Source organism: Diadema antillarum, unplaced genomic scaffold (assembly GCF_040938485.1).
Source record: "Diadema antillarum isolate AM-2024a unplaced genomic scaffold, OU_Dant_1.0 scf00000129, whole genome shotgun sequence".
Taxonomy (NCBI): domain Eukaryota; kingdom Metazoa; phylum Echinodermata; class Echinoidea; order Diadematoida; family Diadematidae; genus Diadema; species Diadema antillarum.
The window spans coordinates 513352-528815 of NW_027271018.1; the positions used below are offsets into that span (position 1 = coordinate 513352).

Below are 15464 nucleotides of genomic sequence, written 5' to 3' on the forward strand. Positions count from 1 at the left end.
TCGCTGTCAAGGTATCCCGATAAATCATCATTCCGTATAGGGTCCATCATACCCTCGTAAAACACGTTAACCCGCTCCATCTTGAAATCAACTCTACTGCGCTAGATGTCAACGGTGGTATCTGGTAGTGGTCCTGACGGGTTAACATAGTTCTCACACACTACACTCGTAAGGTTTTGAATGCAGCAATCACCGCCCATCAATGGAGACGCGCGTTCGTTTACCGCAAATGGCGAATCAGCACAGTGGTTCCTCCTATTTTGATGACCTCAGATGAACCCTCTGGATTATGCAGCCGGGTCAGAATTCATGATTCCACACTCCCCTTCTAGTCTGATAGATTGTAGTAGATCACCGACTCACTTTGTGTTCTGCAAAGAAACGATGAAAAACAATAAACAAAGACACGCTGTCATTAAAAAGAGTGCCACGAAAAGACAACTAATAATACATGTATCTCGTTGAATGACTTTGGGTTGAAAATACGAGCATGTGGGACTGGGTCTCCTTCTCCCTTGATAAGCAGGGAGTAGTTGTTACATAATGGAAACTTGTAACATTCATTGTTTACTGGATTAACCGTATGTCATCTCCAGAAAATTGCGCTTGCGCAGAAGGTTAATGTTGTGTCGCTTCCCGTACAGATACAGAATGATTGCGCTCGCCTGTGGCTACTTCGGTTCGTCTGTGCCGCTGCGCTGAGTGCTGTAGGTGTTCGGGTTCGAATCTCACTAGATGAAGTTTTCCTCGAATTTCATCTCGTGAGTTTACAGTGCTCAGCGCAGCGGCACAAATCAACCGAGCTTGTAAACTGACTGGCGGGAGTAGCCAGGCTCATAGCATAATTCTGGTACCCAATAACTGATCTATCAGCAGAGAGTCTAACCCACCTCTGCAGCGTGCCGTGTGATCTCGCTCTCCCGAGCTGCCGGCTGAATGTCCTGCTGCACCTGATGATTGGCGGGAAATTGTAAGTGTTGCTTTCTGGTCTCCTCATGTGCGCTATTCTGTTGTTGAGCGAGTTGAGGTAGGACGAGTACTGATGATGGGAGGGGTTCTCGTATTCGTTTTCCGACGTGCGACGATTACGTAACTTCTACCGAGAGAGCATATTATGATATTTGTTGTCAACAACAACAAAAACAAAAGGAAATATGCTTTGTCATTATATGTGGTGAAATTAAAGCGAACATGTTTGATTTGATAACATTGCTGTTGATAATTACATAAGCTATCTATGGTAACTGAAATATCGTCATAACATTTCTCAGAAAGAGAAAATGCAGAAAGATCTTGTGGAAAGGACATCAAACAGAACATCAAATATATGTTACCTAGACAGATCTGCAATGCCCTATTACAAAAGAGAGAGAGAAAAAAAAACCTTCATTGCATGTGTGAAATGAAGAACAAAAGAGTAAACACCTAAGAAAAGAAAATATCTATATCATTTTGATATCGCTCGCATCAAAAAGTGTATAAACGGATTAAGTTTTGATCGATGCACCTTAGATTTCCTTTATCCTGTTTTGGGGATATGAAATCCACTTTCTAAGCATGCAGAAGCAATAAACTGTTGAATCTGGGATTTAACGCAGGTCGGAAAGAACCTGCTGGTCTGTCCAACATTCTTCCTTTTATTTCTTTTTATACTTATTCTGATGATTATCGTCTTTCGAATACTCCATGAATGTGTGACACTGCCTTCTCTGATACGTACGACATTGGCCGGCAGTGCGAGTGTGGGCGTTTTTTTTTTTTGCATCAGGGGCCAATGCAGAGAAACTATACATTATGACTGTTTAGGAAGTTGTTTGTTAAGGGGGGGGGGGGTTCTTTTTGAGCAATAAGGCGAAGACGCATACTTGATTCATCAGATGATTTTCAATCATTTGACTAATCATATTTCATGGATCTTGAACAAGATAGTGGGGACTGATACTTACTGCAGGTATGTTTTTGCTGACGATGAACACTGCTAGGAATGATAGTACACAAAGCAGTAGGGCGGATCCCAGAAACCCACACGCTATAAGTGGTGATAAGCACGATTTTTCTGTCAAGATCAATTTGATGAAAATGGAATGAAAAAAATATATATTATGAGAACAATATGCAAACACGGACACAAAGGTGATTTAATGACTTTTGCAATTATGCTGAAATAATAGCTAACACACTGACATCAATGTGCAAGAGCATGATGCTAGAATAATAGTGATCATCTTAAAATCTTTCAAGACGATCATATCTCCGCTATCATTGTGAAGAAGTTGAACAATCAATACATGATTTAGTATTTGACGCGCTTCTATTTAGCTTAGTACCTAAAGTACATAACAATATTATTCGTATGACAATAGTAACCCATGTTTTCTCATTTCATTTGCATTTACGTCCATAATAAATCATATAGATGCGTTGTTCACTGACTTAAGGAGATGAGAAGTCTATCACTTTTCCTTATAAGAGAGAGGAAAATGACTCTTTGGCTTTCACAAACGTTTCTGTTGGGATTTTTTTTTTACCCCAACTCCTTTGACATCCCCCAGCGGATGTGTATGTCAGTGGGTATGTCTGTATGCCTTTACGACTGCAGGACGCAGGCAGCATGCACTTGTATAGGTTACTAGTTTCTTTTTCGTCGTCTGATGATACGTACACGTTCTCTGTAGATGCGTGCAATATATTTGTTACAATTTATACCTTTGAGTTTATACATTGCTATCGCTTGGTCTTCCCCAGGGGTTATCTGTAAGGTCTGGACGTTGCTCTGTAATTTTCCCGTGGCCGTTTTGATCGACATCGTATATGTCTTCCCTTCCATCAAGCCTGTGAAAGTAAAGACGTTTTTGCTAGTCATAATTGGTAGAGACTTTCGCATGTGCTTTGGCGTGGGGCGAAAAGTAATTTCGTAGCGATCGCGAGGTCCGATGGCGTGACTCCAGTGAACGGTTGCGGTCGAATGTGTTATGGCCGAGATATGTAAATCCGTGACTACTGCCGGTCCTGGAAGAGATCAGAAGAGTTTGTTTTTGTTTTCTATCAAGTGAATGATAATGATGATACAGCTACTCAATGATATCAACGGTTATTTTACAATTATGGAAATACAATGATAGTTCTACTAGTATGACTTCTGTTGATAGAGATGCTGATGACTCATCTCAAGATACATCAAAAGATATAAATTATTTCTATACGTACAAAAAAAGTGTTTGTTTCTCTTTCCAATAGTCATAAAAAATTGTATGCTTGTGTATGCGAGTGCACTGCAAAAACAGCTGCACTGACTTTCAGTTTTGATACTCTTGGAAACGTCACATTCCGTTATCGCTTAGACTTAAAGGTATCTTGGGTACAATGCTGGACACGTATGGCCTCATATCACAAACTATCATGCTAAGGTGTCAAACTACTATATTGACTGGTAGTCCATCATTTGCTCATAAATTCACTTACAAATTACATTGATTTCGTCCATCTGAATTAAAGCAATACACCTTCATAACTGCATGCAGGCATAACAGTGCAAGCTGAGAGCGCCATCTCCAGTCAGGCACAGGCGCAGAAAACAGAAAACTGCTACTTTGGGGTTATCCGCCCGAGCGCCGAGCAAGTGTGCCCGCTACAATCGATTCTCGTAGTTTTCGCGAACAGTCGGTTCCATTGATATCGTCTGTGTACCAGGCGCCCGTTACTGCTTTTTACTGATTTGCAGTGCACTAAGTACTGTATGCAAGACAAATTGCCAAAACACGATAGTATGTATGTGTATACTGCACTGTATCACCATAATTATATCGAAATACAGCATGCATCAGGCACATCCAGAGCCATACGCTCTCACCAACAAACACCATGCGCTATATAGGTCTCTCCACACTGACCATAGCTCATTTATAAATCAAGAAATAGGCTAGTGAGATTGAGAATGAAGTAGGAGTCATTGGGATTACCTTGCTGTTACGATGTTACGCTGTTCTGCTTCCTTTGCAGAATCATCTGCAATTAACTCTGATAACTCATGTTTATTATGTGCTCTCTTGTATAACTCTGTCTCTCTGGAATCTAATCTAAAACTGCAATACCTATCGCATAGCCCCTGCCTCTGTGCTTTGCCCATGGTCAGTTCAAGACCAGGGAGGTACGAGGTAGGCCCCACAGAGAGCCTGGCCGCACTTTCACAACACTTTCCTTGTTTTAAACTGCTGCCCTATGTTTACTCAACAGTGATAAGAACCCAACCTGCCGGGGAGAGTACCACAGAGAAGAGAGAGGGGGAAAGAGATGATGCGTTGAGAGATGGAAGGTGGCTGTGCTGGGGGAGAGAAAGGGAAAGAAGCCACGAGAGGGGATGAGAGAGGAGAAGGGAGAGAGGAAGGTCTGATAGGAACGAGTACATTTCTGTTACACTAGCCAACACCTGTTGCACAAGGCTAAAAAGAGGGCAAACCGGTGGCCATTCAAAAAACATTTACCTAATTATGTATTCCGACCAGAATTACGCCAGATGTCAAGGTTTTATTCCCCTAGAAATGATTATTATGCAAGATTAGGTATTTGGCTTACTACAGAGGAAATATCAGAAAAGTGTCAAGGTTAGAATTTTCGTACGAAATTAATATCGATTAGGTGTCTTCATCACCTAAATTTTCTCCATGCCTTTTACACTACGAGCATCGCGTGGCATGATGGGTATTGTCATTATAATATTCATGATAGCAGAAATCGGCGCTTTTCGACAGGCGCAGTTTTCTGCGCCTGTGCCTGACTGATCTCTGGCAATATAAATCTTATGCTTTTCAGAACCAGAATTTTGCCGATTCTGAATGAGGGAACTGACTAGACTTACGCGTAGTCGCATTGGCTTCAAAGGCGATTCCGTTGTGATTGTTGACAGCCCTGATCGTGTAGCTGGTGGCGGGCTTCAAGCGAGGGAAAGTATAGCTCCAAACATCGCGGAGGAATATCACATCGGTGAAGAGATCCGTCTTGTCCGAGTAGATGAACAGGATGCTGGCGTGATCGCTCGGCATCGAGTGGTGCTGTGGGTCGAGGTCATCGTCATCGTCATCGTCTTCTTCTTCGTCTCCCTGTTCATCAAGCGGAAGCAGATTTCCTATGATGGTGATGGTGTCCGATGTTATTTCCTGGACTAGAATACCGGATGTCTGCATTGGTTCTGTTTAAAAGAGATGTAGTGTTCAAGCATGTTAGTGTCAGAATATAAACCGGTTCGGGATACGCGCACAAAATATTAAAACACAGGCTTTGAAGAATGAATGATGTTAGACCATAATATACTGCGTTTGAGAAAACAGGTTGTCGAAGACATCGAAATAAGTGTTGCATTGGCATATCAAACGTCTGCACCATCCATGGCAGAACATTGACCAATCATCTGCGAGTACATCAGTTACTGAAGTAACTATAATGGCTAGAACGTTAAAGTTTCAACCTTGAAAATCATGCTATAATTATGATATTACCGGTTCTGGTGTAAGGCCTTGCTTTTTGTGTCTTGTTGTGACAATGTTCGCAGTTGACCAACCAAAGTTTGATATCTCTTACTCACTGGATGAAGGTGTTTTATTTATCAGCGACTTTGCAAAAGACACAATAGTACCGAATTAAGCTAGTTTAGTCCGTAAACTGTAAGGGCCGGTTTTAGTTGGGCTGAGTGAATTCGAATTCGAATCCTTATAGTGGAACCACGGAGGCACAAGACAAGCCCCTAGTACCTCCTAGGTGCAACACAAAAACCCTCCATGAAGTTTTAAAAGGAGACACTTAGGTGTGTGGTAAGTGAAATCTTTATATCAGAACATTATCAACATTAAATCAAAGACTTAATTTTAAACAATGCAATATCTCATGCTGAATATATCCTTAAAATCATTGGTTCTTTGTTTGGAGAAATTTGAATTGCAAGCAGTCTATGAAGAAACAATAACACTGACTGGGAGAAAGCAGAGCCCTGGCGAACTTTAATATCTCTTGTTAGCAGCATAAAAACTGCGTTCATCCTCACCAGTTGTAGCGAAGATGGTGACATTCTCGCTTTTCGTTGCGTCGTCGGAGTATCCACTGAGAGCGCAGATGGAGGTTTCGTACATGGTATCCGGCTCCAATCCCGAAACTTCCAAGTGAGTGGTCTCCTGCCCAACTGTAGTCTGAAGAACGGCGTAATTATCCAACGTTCGATGGACCGAGACGGCATATCTAGAGGCAGACCCTTTGCCGGGTTTCCAAAGCAGTGTGAACGCAACTGGTGTCAGAGTACCAGGTTTTATGGACACGCTTCCTGGAGGCATAGGTTCTGTAAGCAAGTCAAATTTCAATCGATTAACATAATTATTTCAGCGATGTGCCATCAGGAGAAATGTTCCTTTATTGTTTTGTTGTTGTTGTTGTTGTTGTTTTTGTTTGTGTGTGTGTATGTGTGGTTGTTTTTTTTTTTTTTGGGGGGGGGGGGTGTATACTTTACAGCAGTGACATCTCGATGCAGGACTATAAGAGTAAACTGTACTGGGATCGGAGTATTAAAACGATTGTTGCTTTGTGCCGCGTCATTTAAACACTTGAAAGGTTTACTTCTTTGCATGTGCACATGACACAATGGTTGGTCTGTTAACATAAAATAAGAGTGCAATCAAATAGGGAAGTGAAATAGAAAGTGGCTCTGTGAAATGGGGAAAAAAGAGCTAAGGAATGAATGTACGGGAGCGAACAAGAGTGTCCTAAAGAAGGTTCAATGATGAATAATTATTGCATCGATAATTTTAGATGCATGATTTGTTGGTAGGATTTAATACAAAAGGTGCTTAATAAAATGTTTGGTTGTGAAATTCAAGTTTCCCGCCTCAGGGCACTCACCTGTTGCCTGCGTTGTTCTCAAGATCTTGCCGGTACCGGATACGGCGACTTTGACGTTGTATTCCGTTCCAGGTAGGAGCGACCCCACCCGCCTGGAAGCAAAACCCTCGTGCCGGTTGATCGCCTGATACAGGTGACTTGAGGCTGGAGGTTCCGACTCCCCGACCGACCAGACGTAGATAAAGTAGCTCGATGCTTTCACATCCTCAGTCTCCGGCCAGGCGAGCTCCAGACTGCTGGTGGTGTAGTTGCGGATGAATATCTGCTTGTCTGGCATCCTAACTAGTAGAAATTTGTCAGAGATAGAGATCGTATAATTCTAAACAGCTTATCGACATGTCGCCATTTCCTCCCTTGCCTTTGACCTATATAGACGTGAAGTGACAAGGACTCGTGTTAATATTAAAGAGGGTTAGTGATAAAGATTTTGTAGAGCGCCCTCTATGATGAAGACTTAAGGAGGGATACACTTCAGGGCTCACACCTGTAAATGAAATGGAATGTCCCTGACACCTTCACAAAATCATACCAAAGATACCAAAATAAAAGAAAAAAAATCAATTAGAATCAGAAATACAGTTTGGTAGAAAACTGAATACCTGCAGATACTGAGTATGAATTCCTCTACAAACCGCAGTTTGGTTGGAAGATGAAAGCTTTTCTCATGGAATTTGAAGGGACTATATTTCATTGGGTTCATGTAAAGAAAATAGGTGAGTTTTTGAGTGAAAAGAACTCGTAGTCTGGCTTTGCGGACCTTTGGACAGAGTTTGAACTGAAGACCCCGCCTTGGAAATTTGATGAATGAAAGGGTATATCTTACTTGTCCAGGTTAGGGTAGATGAAACACCTCATTTCTCCCAGCTATTTAACAGAATTTATTGAATAACTATTTTGAATTAACACACGTCTCTCCGGGGGAATTATTTACCTGTGTGAGCCCTTCAAGGAAGCCCCCGGATAGAGATAGAGATCCAAACACCTAATAGTGTGACACTTTAGCCTTATTTGGAAAGGATTAAAGTTCAAGCAATTCATCCAGTATAAAAAAAAGGTCAAAACTCTCTCTTAGCAGAGAAAACCGTGTACTGTTAAGTACAAGAAATTAGCCAATAAATGTTAAGAACTGAAAGCCTAGTCGTATGTTATATACCTAGTGATTTTAATACAGAACAGGTTTGAAGGTGAAGAGTGATGAAATGCCCTTTTATCAGATCATGACATTTATCTGTTAATGTTTCCATTGGGACTGCCATATTGACGTCACAATCATACACATCTGTTTTATATCACGACACACTACTTGGCTCGGACCCATCATTAAATATAATCTGAAAATAATATCGATATGATATGGACTTGCCTTGAGGGGGTAACGACATTTATTGCCGGAGCTAAAATTGTATTGCATGATTCGAAGACGAGGGCAATACAATTCTAGTGCAGACAATCAATGTCGTAAGTAGACAATAAATATTATTATCATTATCCTCAGCGTTGGACTGTACATTTCAATCTAGCCGAGATGGAAGCTTTTGGTACCCATTATGTGTGATAATGTATTAGTATTGTAATATAAATTCATTCATTTCATTTCATTTATAAAATAATCTAGGCCTATATAAAAAATACTGCTTTACAGTTTTCGCAGTCTAACATGTTTAGCACAAAACTTTGAGAATACACTATGTGAATGTTCTTGTCGACTTAGTACCAACACTTGCCCTTTCTTACCCCTAAGAATGACTGAAAACGAACACGTCCCGACGTTTCCCCAGAAATCTTCGGCGGTGTACATCACACTCGTCGTTCCGAGTGGAAACATCGCTCCACTTCGGTGTGTCGAAGATATTCTGGCGATGTCCGAATTGTCCCGAGCATCGGGTTCGGCCCATTTGACGTTCTGGTGAGTCTGTGTCGGATCTACGCTTGTGATGATATTTCCTGGGCATTGATGAAATGTCGGTTTTTCTCTGTCTGCACGAAAACACAATAGATAGATAGATAGATAGATAGATAGATAGATAGATAGATAGATAGATAGATAAATAAATAAATAGATAAACAAATAAATAGATAATAAAGACATACTATTGGTAAAAAATCGGTAAAACATTGATAGAGTAACAGTGAAAATGTCACGGTGGATAAAACTATGGCATAGTGAATAAAACTCTTGACTTTCAACCACAGGCCCGATGTCGAATCCCGTTAGGTGCCGACGTCCTTGGACAAGATGTTTTTATCCACCATGTAGCCTCTCGATCCAGATGTATATCTGGGCACCTGGCAACGCTAGGGGAATGATAATGACAGTGCCCTCTGGTAGAGCAGTAGCAACACTTATGAGGACAACCTGGTTGAAGACTATTAAATACTATTAAAGATGAACGGTAAATACATACAGTTCAACACTATTCACAAGTACTAACCCCTAGCTGTACATACGATATTGTGAATTATGTTTGAATTTGCAGGGTTAGCCTCTTCAGTAATGCTGGAGTATCGCTTTCTTATACAGAGTCCTGCTATTATTACTATTACAGCATTGCCAGGCACTTTTTTTGACACCTGGTTCTCAAGAGGAGCATCTTGCATAATATGTCTTGTCCACGATTTTACGCGTCACTCAGGATTCGAATCGTGATCTCGCGTTTTTTAGTCTAGAGCCTTCCTCGCCATACCAACAGCGCATCCACATGTCCATTTTCTTTCTCGCACGCATTTAGCGATGCCACTTAATGAATTGACTACTGCATTGTTGCTATCAGCAACGATCTTGTAATCAAATTCTTTAATACCTAACATACGCCCTAAGTACAAAATAATTGAAAGATTCAGTGAACATGATGTCATGATTATTACAATCTAAATGTAATTATTATTTCAGTTCAAATATATGCAAAGACAAGGGATAAGAAATCGACATGAATGGAAGATTCCAACAACCTACCCTCTACTATAACGTTAAAAGTGCATTCGGCTCTGTTTCCTCGCGGATCCAATGCCCAGTAGAGCACCTTGGTGACGCCTAGAAGGAAGCGCGCCCCCATCGCTGGACGCGAGCGAAACTCCACCAGCCGAATGTTGTCTGCGGCTCTCGGGGGATCCCACATGACGGTGGAGGCGAACCTCTGGCCGGGGTCCGCCACGACGAAGACTCGCTGCGGACAGCCTTCGATGACAGGCGGCTCATTGTCTGCGAGGAAGAAGGGGGACTTGATATTATTGATGATGACATAATAGTCTTATTAACCATGAATGGCCACTGCAGTGTTAGGACTGCTACTACTCGAAAATATAGTAATCATTAATTGAATATAGCAAGATGGTCAAAGGAACATGGTCAGATGGTAGGTAAAAATCACTTTAACCGACCATGTGAGCCCCAGGCAGGATTCGAGCCATGACCGTGACCTTGAACCCCCACCTTGTAAATCGTTCTGTGACCCCTGGTGGTAGATGGTAGTAGCAGTAGTAGTAGTAGTAGTAGCAGTAGTAGTAGTAGTCAGTAGTAATAGTAGTAGTAGTAGTAGTAGTAGTAGTAGTAGTAGTAGTTGTTGTTGTTGTTGTTGTTATTGTTGTTGTAGTAGTAGTAGTCGTAGTAGTAGTAGTGTAGTACCAGACGTAGAAGTAGAAGCGGAGGTTGCACTTGCGAACAATCATTGGCAACTCGGTGATAACAAGGATGCCCAAAAAGTGCATTGACTGTATGCGATCGAGATACAAGATGCTATCAGTTATAGTAGAGTGACCCGCACCTCGTCATAGTTAATGTTTATGCATGTTTGAATTACATTTCGTCACTGAAATTATATGTAATCCCACTCACATAAAGGAAAATGCTGAAAATTTTAATGGAACCAGAGGTTCAATGATCAATGATCGATAACGGAAATTTGCAGCCATCGCCGTCAAACGCGAACGATGCGGAATAGTTGTCAATGGTTGTGCGCTAAGGAAGGGGCCCGCACCTCGTCACCCCGCGCTTCCATAGACAAAGCACGTCAAATACGTGTGCGGGTGACCGTGATGATACTTATAACACGTGCTCCTAATATAAATGTAAGATTTTCAGGAAAAACTGTTCGGTTTTCAACTCAGTTTGCTTGGTTGTAGTAACAAAGTTTCAAGCGTGCTGAACACAGTCCTGGGCGTACAATTTTGTTCAGTGCGCTTGTAGCAATTTTATGCAGGGTGACGGTATCAGGGCCCCTGACGAGGTGCGGGTACCTCACTATACATGAGAGAAAGTAAAATTATCATGAAGGAATGGATCTTTAAAGCATTCTTTATCAATTCCCTTCTTTCTCTCCAGCCAACAACCTGTCAACGTTTTCCTATCTCTCATCAGTTCAATTCCGCTGAAAATTTCCCATCTTCATCTTCATCTTCATCCCATCTCCATCTTCATTGTTGTACGCTCAGACATCCTATACGTATGGCGAGTTACTTTGACGAAATTTCTTGGCAACGGAGACCAAGTGAAATTAGATGTGTATCGCAATACCTATCTCACTTTCTTACTCTCTAGTTACTTCGGAGAGGACGTTAATATCCGTCTGCCCCGTCGTCATTTGCTCATAAGTATTTAGGTGCTTCCTTATATGTAGGTAACTACATAGAACGAATCTAAACTGACTCACGATATTGGTAAGGAATGTAATGACCTAGGCCTACTTATCAAGTGAAAATGTAGTTACGCTTGTATCAGTACGGCTCTGAAAGAGGCAGAAAAGGTGGGCTGGTTTCTTGTTCTTTTCTTCTTCTTTTTCTTTATCTTTCAGTCCTCTCCGAATATCAAGAAGATTTGACAAGGTTGTATACCAATTCATTTCTAGCATCTCAACGGTCCAATCAGTGCCTTTCTGTTATAATGATAATCCCCCAACACAAAGATTCAACACACACACATAGACAAACGCACACACACAAAGTGTGTATAATACTCATACATACACACACACACACATCACATCACTTGCACAAGAAAAACAGGGCATATGCTCAAACTAGTAATAAAAGTATAATAAACTGGCTGGAACTCCGTAGGATGGCTGGTTTCTTTCCTCAAAGTTCTTATTCCCGAATCACTTCCCTAATTATGTATATTCGCACTTGTGCCGTGTAATAAAGATAGGTGCTTGTAGCCGATCTGACTTTCAATGGCACTTATGATTGATTATAAGCACAAAACAGCTTATAGATTTACCTGCCATTACAACTAATCAAAATTTGCCTACCTTGTACAGTTACCTTGAAAAAGCACGTTGCCTTTGATCCCATGACGTAGGCAGTGTAGCGGACAGTCGTTTCACCGAGGAAGAATCTGAAACAGTCATAAAATAACGATTCGGTTAAAATGTATTGTACGCATAACTGATCTGAAATTTCTGGCGATGAAATGTACGAGATCTAACGGCTTAGCCTCGTATTCTGCAACCTTTGATAACTATTAAGAACAAGACCACTTTTTGTCAGTATCACACGTTTGTTTAATACTGTGATATCATGCGAATCAGTGTACAAGCGAAGGAAAAGCTTCACATGTTCTGCCATTTTGGTAAGTTGATTGATGCGATATATGAGTTTAATCACGCAATAAAACAGCTGGATTCTGAGGATTTCATTCCTCTAGTGAAACCAACAAAGGAAAAGTTTCGATGCATTGTCTTAAAGATGTGCTACATCATCCAAAAATTGCGTAAGGGGAAGTTTGCAATACAAATAACTTACCACTTGACAGTGACAAAGGATTTAAGACAACAATATCTAAATAAGGGTCGTTTACGCAAGACGCTGATGGAATTATGTATATTATATTCATCTATGCATAGTGAAATTATCAGGTTCACAAGGACGGACTGGCCAATTCTTTGACAACAATGTTTGATACAGGGGAGCCATTTTGGTGTGATATCTCTTTGGTGTTATCGTCATAATTCTCTTGTCCGGTTTGTGACGCATGCACTCTGATAGCACCAGGGAGGTGAGACCAACACTCTGGTAGCACTAAGGAGCATATTATACCGTAACATGAAAGTGTGTGTGTGCAGGGTGGGGTGGAGGTGGAGCGGAGATATCCTGAGTATATTTCACGGGAATAGACATGGAGGGGGGGGGGGGGGGAGGGGGAGGGGGAAGGGAGGGGGGAGGGGTGTCCATGACTCACTTGTCACCGGGTGAGTGTGATCGGATCGGGACCACTCTCTGCTGATCGCTATCGAGGAACTTTGGCTCAGGCCACTCCACGCTGGCCGCACTCTGTCCGGCGTCGGTCCCGACGACGAGATTCCCAGGGCAACCCCTGACCTGGATCTCTGGGCCTGAATGAATAGGAGAGTGGCATGTGTTAAAGCTCTTGATTTTACTTTGCATATCAAAGAGAAAACCTGATAGTCTTCCTAGAATTATGTTATTCTAAGTTTACGTGTTCTTGTACTTTAAAACAAGTATACTGTTTGTGATATTCTTGGTATCAGTAGCATCATGATCACTTTGAAATGCCTTAATGGAACATATCTAGAGTAATGTTGGATATTGCATGTTATTTGCATTTTTTTTTTTTAGTGATTTACATTTTACAAGCTTTGCTTCTAAGTATAGATCACTCTTTTCCATTGCTTTAATTATTCTTGGTTTCTATTGCAAAGTGTACATTGTTTTTCCTATGTTATAGTTAACCGTATAATTATATATTTTGCATTAAGTAATTAATGATTTGATTCTTTTTTTCAAATTGTTCAATAACATGAATTTGAAAGCAAAACAGAAAAGTAACATCAAAGCCTATATCACATGATCTTGGCAAAGATGAAACTCCCCAAAATAGATAGATTCAAAACAAATGTGAGTGACAAAGAATTGTCCGGAGTAATTTCCATGGAATGTCCATAACATACAAAAGGTAGAAAACAAAATATGATTACTGACACCGCCATCGCTGATAAAAATACTTTGACTTTAAATTATCATTCTAGTTACAGAAAATATGATGCGAGGATACTGTCGGGTACTGGTATATTGTCGCCAATTTCTTGTCTAAACTTTCCAGTTCATATTTTGTGTGTGACCTTATGACACATGCTCGTGAAGGAAAATATCAGAGGTTTTTTTTTTTTTTTTTTTCGGGCCATCTTAAAAAAAAATATATACATGTGTCTGATAGTATGGTAAAATCGAAAACTTTTATAACTTGGTAACTGGGCATATTTATATATAAATTCATATGTGTGTATATTGCCAATGTAAACTTATGGATATAACGTATATCATAGTTTACCAATGTTATGTTATACAATATTGTAATCCTCCTTGCGAAAAAAAAGTATACTAATATCATAGAAGTTTATATTTCTCCAATTCACAAATTGTCATTCCTTCAATTGCATGATATACAAAGTAAGAATTAATCTCACATCCGCATCTGGGAATCTACACCTATACAAGCAATGCTTCTATATAGATTCCTCATATTTCACATGTTTTATCGTCTTATAAGCTGTACTTGACAATTCATCCATGCTTTTGTATTGTGATGTTTATGTTTTATGTATTTGTTGAAATGTGGAATATGGAACAATAAAAAAAAAACAAACAAAACAAAAACAATAAATGGATTGTCATTTTTAGGCCTATTCTTCATTTCTTCTTTGGACGTGAATACAGAACAAACTCCCACACACAAAGATAATGAATGTCTGTGAGATTTGAAATTTTGACAAACATACCGACTGCGTAGGCATAGGTGATGGCGGGAACCACGAGGATACATATTCTCCACAGGAAATCTGTCATGATGAAATGATGTCTGGGAATAGAGAGAGAGAGAGAGAGAGAGAGAGAGAGAGAGAGAGAGAGAAAGAGAGGGAGAAAGAGTAAAGACATCAATAACAATGGTTCGTGTAATTGGGCTTCGTAATACCACTTTTTGTACAAAAATAGAAAGTCAATGATACATGTGCACTGTATATTGTTTTACTATTTTTCGGGGCAACACACCCTACAAGCTTTGCTTTTTTAAGCATTCCTCTCCATCTCCAGCATTTTCAAAATTTCAGAGTGGGTTTTTTTTCTTGGTGGTTTTCTTTTTACCGTATTTATGGTATACAGGGGTGTATTCATAAATTTCGCTTATCATATTTTGTAATGTCGATATAATGCACTTACATCTTCTGTAAAGAAATTGTATTTACATATTTTGTTGGAGATGGAAAATGAAATGAATGAATGAATGCATGAATGAATGAAACTTACCTCATTGCATTACGGTGCCCTGTTTACTGCTATGCATAGTTTCATATCATGATAATACCGTTTCTCATTCACGTCACATCCACTTTCCGTACGCGAGGGGTTAAAATATTCAAAATCAACTCTCATTTACAAACTCATATAGAACAGGAGCGAACTACCATAACAACTTGAATTACAATATCGTCTCAAATTTAAGCACAGTTAGCACGTCAAGATGTCAAAACTCCGAAGGCCTCGTCGGGTACGGGGCGGGAATAGTGGCGAGAAATGATTCATTGTTGTATACGCATTTGTGAGTCCTGTTTCTACCATTGCGTGCAGTCTCCAAA

The 15464-nt window shown here is 40.4% G+C and overlaps 1 protein-coding gene across 1 annotated transcript; it reads right to left on the minus strand.

The window, feature by feature from the left end:
• Positions 1 to 328: 328 nt before the first annotated feature.
• Positions 329 to 14676, minus strand: LOC139720554 (uncharacterized). Its single transcript, XM_071631905.1, has 12 exons — positions 14610 to 14676; positions 13052 to 13205; positions 12123 to 12208; positions 9833 to 10078; positions 8614 to 8856; positions 6880 to 7161; positions 6035 to 6322; positions 4856 to 5185; positions 2707 to 3009; positions 1947 to 2056; positions 891 to 1096; positions 329 to 371 (listed from the first exon to the last, which is right to left on the minus strand). The coding sequence occupies exons 1-12, from the start codon at positions 14674 to 14676 to the stop codon at positions 329 to 331; spliced, it is 2358 nt and encodes a 785-aa protein (XP_071488006.1).
• Positions 14677 to 15464: the final 788 nt, after the last annotated feature.